General features: G+C 36.7%; 1 protein-coding gene across 7 annotated transcripts; it reads left to right on the plus strand.

Annotated features, from left to right (window-relative positions):
* Positions 1 to 8,996: 8,996 nt before the first annotated feature.
* On the plus strand, positions 8,997 to 11,933 carry LOC143187753 (uncharacterized). Of its 7 annotated transcripts, none has more exons than XR_013003283.1 (3): positions 8,997 to 9,536; positions 9,724 to 9,875; positions 11,253 to 11,389. XR_013003283.1 is itself a non-coding variant. In XM_076391969.1 (2 exons), the coding sequence occupies exons 1-2, from the start codon at positions 8,997 to 8,999 to the stop codon at positions 9,769 to 9,771; spliced, it is 588 nt and encodes a 195-aa protein (XP_076248084.1). In that variant the 3' UTR covers positions 9,772 to 9,940. The 7 variants fall into 7 exon arrangements, 2 of the variants coding, with proteins under 2 accessions (XP_076248084.1, XP_076248085.1); XR_013003284.1 differs by lacking the exon at positions 11,253 to 11,389 and adding an exon at positions 10,015 to 10,082; XR_013003285.1 differs by lacking the exon at positions 11,253 to 11,389 and adding an exon at positions 9,973 to 10,079 and having other exon boundaries at positions 9,624 to 9,875.
* The last annotated feature ends 640 nt before the right edge of the window (positions 11,934 to 12,573 follow it).

Consider the following 12,573-nt stretch of genomic DNA (forward strand, 5'->3'; position numbering starts at 1 on the left):
AAACTCTTGGGACTTGACGTTGGCCAGATGCCTACATTTCTGAAGGAAATAAGAAACGAATTCTAGGAGTATCTGGCACATATTTCGTTTAATATCTCCAAAACTAATGCGTATAGCAAAATGATATAAATGGGGCGATTCTGTATTTTTGAACGACGAATCCACCTATGTAAATAGTTTTTAAAAATATCAATTTATTTAAAAAATATATTAAAAAATAGTATATTGTCGTTGTTTTCACTGACAACATGCTGATCGATCGTTTTGCAAATTTGTATGCAAATACTATGAACCAAAACACAAAATACGGCTAAAATAGAATTTCGAATTTTTACGTTATACACAAATTAATAACATTCCTAGTTAAACTGCATTGTGTGCGAAATTGGGCCCTGAAACGAGTGGTTTTACGAAAAATATATACCCCTATAATGTTTTTGTCATTATATTATGATAAATGTTGTTTATTGTTCACTAAATGTATAAATTATAACATTGCTAATGAATACTCGCAACGTCTTGCACTCGTTGCAAACAGTACGAGAGGTTCAGTGTGAGTGACTCCTGATCGATGAAAATGTAGCAAGTAAAGGTGATTTACAAATCATTATTCTTCAATAGTTATTATTTACTATAAACAAACAATTGGAATTGTTTCAGAAGTTATAGTTTAATCCACTAATTTTACCAGAAAGTACCTTAGTTGAGTGTGAATTAGGCATTCCTTCATAATCTGTAGGTGCCTGGTTCGAATCTCGTGGTAGCTTTTAATTCTTTTTGTTTTCAATTTTTATTTCAAATAATTCTAATTTTTGTACACCTTTTCACAGATTACAATTATACCACTCATAACATTTTTATTTTTAAATAAAAAAAAATTAAAATAGTTTCGTTTGTTTATTTCTTAAAAAGTATGAATGAATGAATGAATGAATAGCATGAATTTAATGAATTATTTATTCTGTGGGTTTATTTTAGATGGTATGATAGGAAACAAATGTCAGTGCGATCAAAATTAGAGTTAATTAAATATATTTGAAATGTAACACACCAGCAATCGTACTTATAACCTAATGATAATCTACCAACAACGCGACAAAAATGGCCTTTCGCCCAATACAACGTGGTTGTTCCTCCTTCCGAGGTTTTCGGTCAACTGCCCCACGCTTTGCGTTCTTTTTGGCCTCTTGAGTGAGTTTTCCAAACCTAACGACATTTCCCCATCTGGTCGACGAAAAATGCCTTGCGCCGTTCGCTTCGCCAGGCCTGCAGTCCTTTAACGTGCGACGCGACCCAGTCGTAAATTATCATACCTAACAATAAGCTTAAAACTAAACGTGTCTAACATCCTACAATTCTATATATATAAGTTTTAGGATTTCACATATTAGTATATATATATGCCCATAATTATGAAAGTGGTCTAAATTGTATATTTCTTATTTTAGGATATTGAAAGGATTACATTTGAATTAATTAGAAAATATTTCTATATTACGTAACATTATAATTAGTCTTGATTAATAAACATTTATTATAAATGTGAAATTTTGTGTGAATCTCATACGAAAATGTTGTTTCTTAGACCTCTTTCATAATTTTGGGCACATGTGTATTGTTTCATTCGTGATACTCTTTCTTTCTCGCTCGCACTGTCCTTTTCTATATTCCGTATGAAGCAAAATATCGGCTCAAGGCATATTCAGTAGAGATTTACTGATGCATAAAATTGTAATTGATGTGGCAACAGCGTGACAGAACTTTCCTACGATGCGATTTGGCAATTATACCTTCGCACTTCTCATTTGTAATTCAACAGGATAACGCTAGATGCCACATTATCAAATGTCGCATGTATAAATTATATGTTTTCACTAATGCCCATTTCTTCGCAACAGCGCTTCGATCGATTCGGAGTAGGCCCCGAAGGAGTCTGCCCCCTTAACATAGCATCCCATATAAAACCAGGTAATGTGTAATAGTGAGCCTGATCTAGACCATAACTCTTGATACAACTTTCACGGAAATTTTCGAAAATATCTGCTAATAATAAAATATCTGTTTTTAAATACAAATCGCTGTATTCACCTAAAGTTTTAATCTCGAAAGAATGCCATATGTTCTCAGCGTGTGCGTAATCGCTTTCGGATACTATTTCATCAGTCAACGAACTGTAAAAAGATTCCAGCGATGGTAAACAAGAATCTTCTAATTTCTCAAAGCAATCAATGTATTCGTACGGAAAGACACCCTTTCACGTCAATAAATCAAATTTTTCTGTGGACAACATTTGAAGATTACATTATAAAATTGTTTGCTTATCTTTACTGAGAAAAGACGCTAATTTACAAAGACTAGTATTTAAAAATTTATACGAATCGATAAATCGTAATCTTATATAATTTCGACAACATAATTCTTCTTCTGTTACATCTTTTAAATGTTTTGTAACAGAAATATACTTTTCTTTGGTTATAGGTAGTAAATCAATGTAACCTTCAAATGCGTTAGCTAATTCCATGATGATAAAATGTGAATCATATCCAGATAAATTGTGAAAGGCTATCGGGACGTGGAATGAGTTTTTATAATTTATATTACAGTCAACATGTGTAGGACCTCTATCGCGCCCTGTTAAATGACAATGATATCGCACACGTGTTTCGTTGATATCGAATGGTTTCTCACAAATATGGTAATGTATAACATTGTGAAATTCATCCCACTGCTCTTTTGTTAGGTGAGCCATAGAGATATTATTAGATAATATAGATTTAACAGTCTGTGCTAAATTCTTTAATTCCTGGATAAACCATGAAACGCAGTCTATATCGCGACGATATTGATATGATGATAATGATGTATCATAAGAACAATGCATACAATATCCAATACTGAATACCCTATGATGTTGATATGCATGCGATATACATTCATCTGCGACACTATCCTTAATTTTTTCTAAAACACACTCGAGGTCTTCAGAAACCACAAACGGAACCCGATCCTTTCTGCAATAATTGTTAACTTTGAGTCATTTATCGTCCTCGCTGGCTGGCAGAACAGTGCATTTATTCATATTCTGACAATCATTCCGATGAGTATCTAACCTCTCACGGGAATTGAAGAAGTGTAAGCTTCTGTAAAAGTATTCATATATAATCGTTTATTCTTCATAAAATTAAAATCTTAATGTTTTTACACGTTTTATACATACCGATCACAGATGAACTTCTTTTCTTTATGTTTGCTTAATTGTGTGCTAACAAGTCGAGACAAATTTTTTATCCATGCAAAGTGTCCTATGCCATCATTCTCTATGTACAACAAATTCACATGTCCATCCCTGTCCTGATCAGTGAGACGCAATGGAACGATGACTTACTTCAGATCCTTCTTTGTTTTCTTGATGTTTTCTTCGATGCTGAATAGATTAACGGAGATATTGTTCATCGTTTCAAACTTTTTAATATCATTCATGGATATTGGATATCCGATATTCTCAAAATTAAGCACTGTTCTATAATATGGATAGGAACTTTGTTGGGATGTATGCTGTTTAGCTGAATATAAAGCGGCTGCCACAGCCCATGCGAAACATGCGTGGTCATAGGATTTTACAGAAATTACTGCTTTTTTAAGTAGTATTTCTCGCGGTAGCTTGAAATGACATCCAACATGCTTCGGATTATACTTGTTTAAATTGATTATTAAATTCAGTATTTGCGACAATGTCCACCCACTATCACATTCCTGAAATTCTTCCAACAATGTTATTGTACATTCAACAATACATCGTTCATACCACTCTTCAAGATCCGATGCGCGAAATAACTAACAGTCTTTGGTATTTAAGCTTTTCGTTTCACATATATCACCTGCTATAAATTCCCCATTAAATATCGTATTCACTTTAAGTGCAGTGTGCTTCACCAATGCATGTCTGACATGTAAAAGCACTATACTTCTCGCACCGTGAAGGAAATTACGTGGATCGATATAATCTGAGTTTATCACAACACCTGTCAATACATGATTTTCGAATGCAGTTTCTAATTCACGCCACAAGAGACCATTGTTTTGAATGTCCTGCACCTTCGTGCACGAAACGATTACGCGTCACTAGTTTAAGACTTTCAAATTGTGCAATTCGAGCAACCAGAGATTGTTGAGTACCAATTGATAATCGAGGGCGTTTCTTTACTCGACAATATTGTTCCAATGACTCAAGATATTCGTTGCAACCTTCTTCCCATGCAATGTATTCATCTAGACAATTCAAACGAACGGCTTGTTCCCGCAATTCGTGTTCAGTAAGAACAAATTCATCCATGTCCGTGACTTGTTAACTCTTGGATGTAACAGCACATTTCATACAAATCTTTTATTTTACTTTTATATATTCTGATCACAGTTTAAACTGGTGTCATATGTCGCAATCACGTTGCATCTGTTTGCTCGTATAAAATTTTTGATAATTTTAGATTATGCTGCCGTTATGCTGACGAGAAGTCACACGCAATTCGAGAAACTAAATAAATCATATAATATGTTACAAATGCATTTTAAGAATTAGTTAAGCAAAAAAAAATGTATTCTTTTTGGAAATTATTTTAACACTTATTGTATCAGTATAAATACAATGCTTACATCTTTTTTTCATGTATTATGCAATGGTTATAAATACAATGCAGATTTATGACTAGTCAGCTGTTATTGAATCAAGCATTCATTTATACAATTTATAAGAACATAAATACTCAACATAAATATTTCATATTACATTGTGAGATTGCAAGTGATATATAGATGTATTGCTAATCAATTACGACGAAATATTAGACATCTATTATACAATTTGGCAAAATGTATAATTATAATTGATGTAGAACATGTTGACGAATAGTTGTGATGGTAAAGTAAGGGGAGGGGAAACTGAATTCAATGTATGTGGCAGGGGGGGGGGGGGGGATCGTTCGCGCTCGATATGTGATACGAAAGAGAGTAGGAAGTCTCCCCCTCCCAATTGATCATAACAACAAATATAAGTGGAAGGAGTAAAGCATATTTGCAATGGTCGGAAGCCAACTGAAAACATTTCTTACGGGAACTTGCCTGAGTTATTCATTAAATGCTGTGCTAAAATATAAAGTTCAATCTATAAACTTCGGGTCATACGTGTGAGTTAATTGTGTTTGAAATATTACGTACAGAAAAATTGTATTAATTACTATTAATTGTATACCAGAATACAGTTTTTATAAATAGAATTATATTAAAATGTGTTCTCAATATTATGAAGAAAATAATGAATCTGTGACTCATACTCCAATCAACGAATCAACCGAAGATAATGAAACTAAGAAAATTAAATATGTGAAGTATTGTGGGGTTCGATAAGATTATGTTATGTTTAAAAACATTTAGACTTAAGTAGTTTATGACTGGGCCATTTGGGACGTTGATGTTTTGCAGGCGACTGGCGATGGTCAGCAGAACCGTGTCCCAAACCCATGGAGATAGCTTTAGATTTATTGTTTAGGTTTGGGTCGTGAGTGAGACAGAGCATGAAAGAAATGAGTGGTGTCGACGGTGCGGGATGAAGGAAAATTCGGCAGAGTGGATTGGAAAGGCATAGGGCACAGATCAGAAGTTAAGGCGTAGAATATTGTGTGGATTATTAAAATATTTAGCCTAATTCATTTAGTAATATTATATTTCCAGTGATTATACAAATATATATATACTTACATTATCATATACACGAGCTTGATTTAGCAAAAATCTTCCAATCCCACAATCTTTTTGGGGGCTCGTCCGGGATTGAGTGAGCAGTGAAATCGAGTCGTGTAAAGTTTAAGAGTGGACTGTGAAGACTATAAGAATTGAACGATCGCGTGGACTATTTAAAAGCTTTGTGACGTAAAGGCTCAAGAAGTGTAAACCCGTGAAAATTGTGAAGACTGTGATATTGAGTGTCTTTAGTGTGTAACGCGATGAATACCGCTAAGAATCCGAATGAATTCACGGTGACACAATTAAAAGACATTTTAAAAGCGAGAGGTTTGAACACGATTGGTTTAAAGCAGGAATTGATTAGCAGACTTATTTTAGACGATCCGACGGGTTCGTGGATGGATGAACAAACGAGCGGTACAGTTGTAGTGGGCGCGGACGATGATTCGGGGTTGAACGAAACGCCTAGAGGGAATCCATCGGAGACATCAAGTCCATCAGCTGACGTAGCGAGTAATATCAGGGACATGGATATTCTCAGGAAGGAAAAAGAACTTGCGGAACGTGAGATACAATTATTGAAACGCGAAGTCGAGATGATGCGCAAAATGCAGGGACTGAGCGTCAGGGAATCATCTATATCACAAAACTCAGCAATGTATTCACATCATCATGCACCGGTCATAGTGAACGAATCAATGAAAGCGATGCTGAATTATTTTGACGGAAACGGTGAAACTTTCGATGCATGGGAAAGGCAATTGGCACTCCTACGAGCAACATATAAGTTAGACGACAACGCAGCAAAATTATTAGCGGTATCACGACTGAAGAATCAGGCTCTCGAATGGTTTCATTCGAAGCCAGAACACGTCGAAATGTGTATTGACGACCTGGTGAAGGGGTTGAAGGACATTTTCGGTGATAGGCAAAACCGAATAGCGGCGCGCAGGGAATTTGAGAGTCGAATTTGGAAAAAGGTGGAGACATTTGCCGAGTATTTTCACCGAAAAATGATTTTGGCAAACCGTATTCGTATTGACGAGGAAGAGTTTATAGAATATTCAATTGACGGGATACCGGACCATTCGCTGAGAAATCATGCGAAAATGCAGAAGTTCAAATCGCAGACATCACTTTTAGGGGCGTTCAAGGGAGTGATTTTGCCGTCTACTACATATAAGGGCACAAGATATAGCGTGGATGTACAAGAGCAGAATTGGCGAAGAGGTGCTGGGGTGCAACGGTCCGACAATGTAGTACAGCGCGGAGGTGCGGCGATGTGGCGAGCAGCATCTGGACCCCGCCGATGGGACCAGGTCCAGCGACTGGATAACCTGCCCCGACGGTGAGATGATGGGATTCAACAGTGCGACGACGGGATTCAACGACGAGTCAACGAGGTACAGCGACGGGACGACGGGATACAGCGGCGCAATGAAGAACATCAGTGACAAGAGGCACGGGTTGCAACACCAGGAAGATGCTACAGTTGCGGCGGTCGCGATCATTTTTTCTATAATTGTCCGATGAGGAGCAGAGGGTCCAAATGTTTTGAATGCGGAGAATTTGGACACATTGCGGTAAATTGTCCGACAAAGAAAACACCAACTACTGGAATAAACTTTGCCGTTCAACAGACATCACGTGATAAGTATTATAAAAAAGTATATATTTGCAAGCGTGAGGTAAGCGCCTTGATCGACACTGGCAGCGATTTATGTTTAATACGATGCGATCAATACCATAAGCTTAGACCGAAGGTACCTGCGTTGAGAGATAGCAGTGTTTATTTTCGCGGTATAGGCTCAGATATGAATAAAGCGGTTGGCGAATTTAAAACAGAAGTGCGAATAGACGAGAGTAGGTATCCGATAATAATTTGTGTGATACCGGATCGGTTGATGACTCACGGACTCTTGATGGGGACAGATTTTTTAGACACGGTAGAACTGACTGTTAGACAAGGGCAGGTCATGATTCGCAAAGCAGAAAAGAGTAATATCCCATGCATTTCTGAGATTAGTTTAGAGTGCGAGGTTAATGGGATGGATATTTCATACGTAGCAGACACTGAACGTAGGCGAAGTTTAACCGAAATGATTAATAATTATAAACCTGTTGCAACACGCGAGACAGAGATAGAAATGACAATAATATTTAAGGATGATAAACCGGTATTAAAACTATATAAAATTGGCGCAGAAACTGAATTGCATACTGATGCATCTAAGTTCGGATATGGGGCAATTTTAATGCAAAAAGACGATTGTGATGGTAAATTATACCCAATATATTTTGCAGGCGGTAAAACAACGCCAGCGGAAGAGCGTTATGCGAGTTAGGAATTAGAAGTTCTGGCGATTATAAAATCCCTGAAGAAATTTCGCGTCTATTTGTTGGGGATACCTTTCAAAATAATTACAGATTGCCGAGCGTTCGCTTTAACAATGCGGAAAAAGGACTTGTCAGTACGTGTCGCGCGGTGGGCATTGTTATTGGAGGAATTCCAGTAGACTATTGAACACCGTCCGGGTAAAAACCTTATGCACGTGGACGCCTTGAGTCGGAACCCTCTTCCATCGTGCTTGCTAGTAGGTGAGAGCGAAAGTAGCATGAGCGGTAGGTTAAGAAAATCACAGCAAGAGGACCCAAGTATCCAGAAAATATTCGAGCTGGTAGAGCCAGGACAAGCTGAGGGTTTTAAAATTAGGGGTGGCATCTTATTCAAAGAAATTAATGGGGATATACGTGTTTTAGTGCCAAGGTCAATGCGGACCCAAATAATTAGACGCGCTCACGAAAACGGTCATTTCGCATCCGGAAAAACCGAAGCCTTATTAAAAAGGAATTATTGGTTTCGGAATATGAGGGAGAAAATAGACAAAGTGCTGCGAAATTGCGTTGATTGTATACTTGCAGAAAGAAAGCAAGGTAGGCAGGAGGAGTTTTTATTTGCGATAAGTAAAGGCCAGGTGCCGTTAGATACTTTCCATGTGGATCACTTAGGGCTGCTCCCATCGACAAAGAAAAGATACCATTATATCTTCGTTGTTATCGATGCGTTTTCAAAATTTGTGTGGCTTTACGCCACAAAAAGTTGTAATTCGACAGAAGTAATAGACCATTTAAGAAAACGGGCGATTCTTTTTGGAAATCCTCGAAGGATTATTTCAGATAGAGGTGCCGCTTTCACATGAACTGCGTTTCAGGATTTTTGTAAATACGAACGTATAGAACACGTGTTGACTACTACAGGTATGCTGCGGGCAAACAGTCAGGTAAAACGGGTCAATCGTACGCTAATACCGTTATTAACCAAACTCTCAGCGCCGAAAACTGACGAGTGGTATAAATTCTTGGACCTGTGTCAAAGGTGTTTTAATACTACTCCGAGCCGAAGTATAAAAACGACACCATTTCAGATATTATTTGGAATAGATCCTAGATATCGGGACGATCCTCAGATAGTAGAGTTGCTTGAGTGCGAATGGGAAAATGTATTTCAAGAAAATCGAGACGAATTGCGGGAAGAGGCGCGACAGAATATATTAAAAATTCAGCAGGAGAATAGGAAATCTTTTAATAAAAAAAGAATAGAAGGTAGGAAATATCGAGAGGGCGATCTAGTTGCAATTAAGCGAACTCAACAGGGTCCAGGTCTGAAATTCGCAGCGAAATACTTCGGGCCTTACGAGCTAGCAAAAGTGTTACGGAACGATCGTTATATTGTAACAAAAGTTGGCGAACATGAAGGGCCACGTCAGACATCTACAGCAGTAGACTATATTAAACCATGGGTGAGTGAAAATAGCGATGATTTGTATAGTGACACTGAAGAAACTTGTGATGAATAACACAATATCTGAGGTCAGATATTCTCGCAGGATGGCCGAGTGTGGGGTTCGATAAGATTATGTTATGTTTAAAAACATTTAGACTTAAGTAGTTTATGACTGGGCCATTTGGGACGTTGATGTTTTGCAGGCGAGTGGCGATGGTCAGCAGAACCGTGTCCCAAACCCTTGGAGATAGCTTTAGATTTATTGTTTAGGTTTGGGTCGTGAGTGAGACAGAGCATGAAAGAAATGAGTGGTGTCGACGGTGCGGGATGAAGGAAAATTCGGCAGAGTGGATTGGTAAGCCATAGGCCACAGATCAGAAGTTAAGGCGTAGAATATTGTGTGGATTATTAAAATATTTAGTCTAATTCATTTAGTAATATTATATTTCCAGTGATTATACAAATATATACAGGGTGTAACAAAAATGTTGCAGTTCCTTAAAAGGGGTGATTCAGGGGGTGATTTGAAACAACTTCTTCCTTAGCGAAAATGTAAGATGAGGCTTCGTTAACGAGTTATTAACGAAAAACACCGGCCAATGAGAGCGCGAGTTTGCCGTCCGAGCGACCGCGGTAGTGTTGAGTAGGCGCGCTAGATGCTACGGTTGGACTCCGAACAAGAAAGTCGTCATACATCGAAGAAAATAGCATTAGTATGAAAACTGAAAGCGACATAATAAATAATACCGAGTCCTTTTTTTGTTTATCACTTGAAGTGAATAATTACTTAAAATCGAGGAAAACTACGTGCAACGTAAAAACACGAATATGTAAATTTCTTATTCGCATAACGTATAAACGAAAAAGCAATACAACAAAAAATAAAGGAAGAGGAGAAAAAACTTCACCTGTAGTTTGTAAATCTGTGTCACTGGGTCACTGTACCGATCTCGGTCATCGACCGTCGAAATGGTTTTTGCTAGGGCAGGCGTTTAGGTAATTTATGGCTTTATTGCTTTGGTTTCGAAGGAGACATGATCTCGGAGTGTCCGAACAAGGAAGGTCTGAGGTACTTAAACTACGTGGGGGGTACAAGGAGCTTTCTTGGAAAAATTCTACCCTACCATAAACCATTTCGACGGTCGATGACCAGTATCGGTACAGTGACCCAGTGACACAGATTTACAAACTACAGATGAATTGCATTTAATTCATTAATGATTATTATTTTTTAAATATAACGCAGACTACTTTCAACGTTTCTATCTTCAACATTAATTCTCCAATTTTCCGTTCATTTCTTTTGTTGCATTGCTTTTTCGTTTATACGTTATGCAAATATTTTCATACTAATGCTATTTCCTTCGACGCATGCCGACTTTCTTGTTCGGAGTACAACAGTAGCGCCTAGCGCGTATCCAACGCTACCGCAGTCGCTCGGACGGCAAACTCGCGCTCTCATTGGCCGGTGTTTTTCATTAATAACTCGTTAACGAAGCCACATCTTACATTTTCGCTAAGGAAAAAGTTGTTTCGAATCACCCCCTGAATCACCCCTTTTAAGGAACTGCGACATTTTTGTTACACCCTGTATATACTTACATTATCATATACACGAGCTTGATTTAGCAGAAATCTTCCAATCCCACAGTATGTATTAATCTTACTCTTAATCTTTAAATTAAAATATTAAATTTATATGTATCTTATAAAAAAAATTGATTTCTTCTAGATCTAATTCTACTTTCAAACCGTCACACCCATGCCCTGTTCGTATCATGGGAAGTAGCTACCCGCTGACAGCAACATCCTATAAATATTTAGAAATTGGAATCGCAGTTGGACCCATATCAACCGTTGAAATTATTCTTGGTGATAATCGGGGCACTCAACTTCTATTACCTGCACCAATATGGGATGCACTCATTGAAAAACGTGCAGAAATTAAAGAATGTGTTCTATCCGTGAATTCAGATTCCCCACCAATATGGATTGAAGAATTTGTAATAGAATTTACCAAAATTCATAATGTTAAGCTTATAAAATTTAGTCTAGCCAGTATCTCCTTACATTACACTATGGAAACGTTGAATAATTTATTCAATCATGTAAAATGTATTAATCTTATGCGGTCCCAACTATATGAAAATACGCATCGTATTAATATTCAGTTTATAAATTTCGTAAATGTTTTGAAACAAAATGGTGTCACACCAAAAACGAACTTGTCATGTATTGCTAATATGATATGTAACAGTAAATATTTCGACGACGATTCTTTGATTGATTGTGAACTACTAGCGTGTGCTTTAAATATTCTTGTCTACAATGCTAATATTTAATATTGTATAAAATTCTATTGTGATTTTACGCATTTAAATAATAATGAAGAAAAAAGTTTAATAAATATTAACATTAAATTTTAATTACATGTACTTAGTTACCTATTGCATTCTACCTTCCCACTCTATACTTACATTTCTATAAATCAATTCGTAACAAGTGCAACTAATATATATATAATTTTTAAAATTTTATTATATTTCAAATAACTAATTTCATGTACTCAATCACATTTTTTTTTAAAAATATTTTAAATCCTTTTGTTGAAAAAAATTGAATAATTTTACACATACACACATACACAGTCTATCATTTCAAAATAACTAATTTCATCTACTTAAGGGGTAAAACCACTCTAGACGCAGAAAAGAAGCCCTAAATTTGACAATTTATTTTGGGAGTATGACAAACGGAGTAGAATTTCTTTTCAGAGGGTTTACTCAACACATATTGAAGTATGAAAAGCAATATTTTTATTTTCATTTCCATACAAAATGGCGGCGACGGGGCCCTTCGTCGAAAACAGCTTTTTTAAAACACCCCCATGGGAGGACGAATTTCTCGCCATGTATGAGTCTTGGAACAAAAGATCAAAAGATTTTGTGATCTATGTACAACTGGCTTTGGAAGTATGTAGGATTATTCTTTTTAATCGATCCTGGAAGTAGTGCACTTTTTAAGAAATGAATCGATCTCTTGCCATAAAAATG

This window comes from Calliopsis andreniformis, unplaced genomic scaffold (assembly GCF_051401765.1).
Source record: "Calliopsis andreniformis isolate RMS-2024a unplaced genomic scaffold, iyCalAndr_principal scaffold0227, whole genome shotgun sequence".
Taxonomy (NCBI): domain Eukaryota; kingdom Metazoa; phylum Arthropoda; class Insecta; order Hymenoptera; family Andrenidae; genus Calliopsis; species Calliopsis andreniformis.

Coding starts and splice junctions, on each gene's coding strand:
- LOC143187753 (XM_076391969.1), top strand. CDS start 8,997: ATGCTGCGGGCAAACAGTCAGGTAAAACGGGTCAATCGTACGCTAATA. Junction 9,537..9,723: donor TAGACTATATTAAACCATGG/GTGAGTGAAAAT, acceptor GATGTTTTGCAG/GCGAGTGGCGATGGTCAGCA.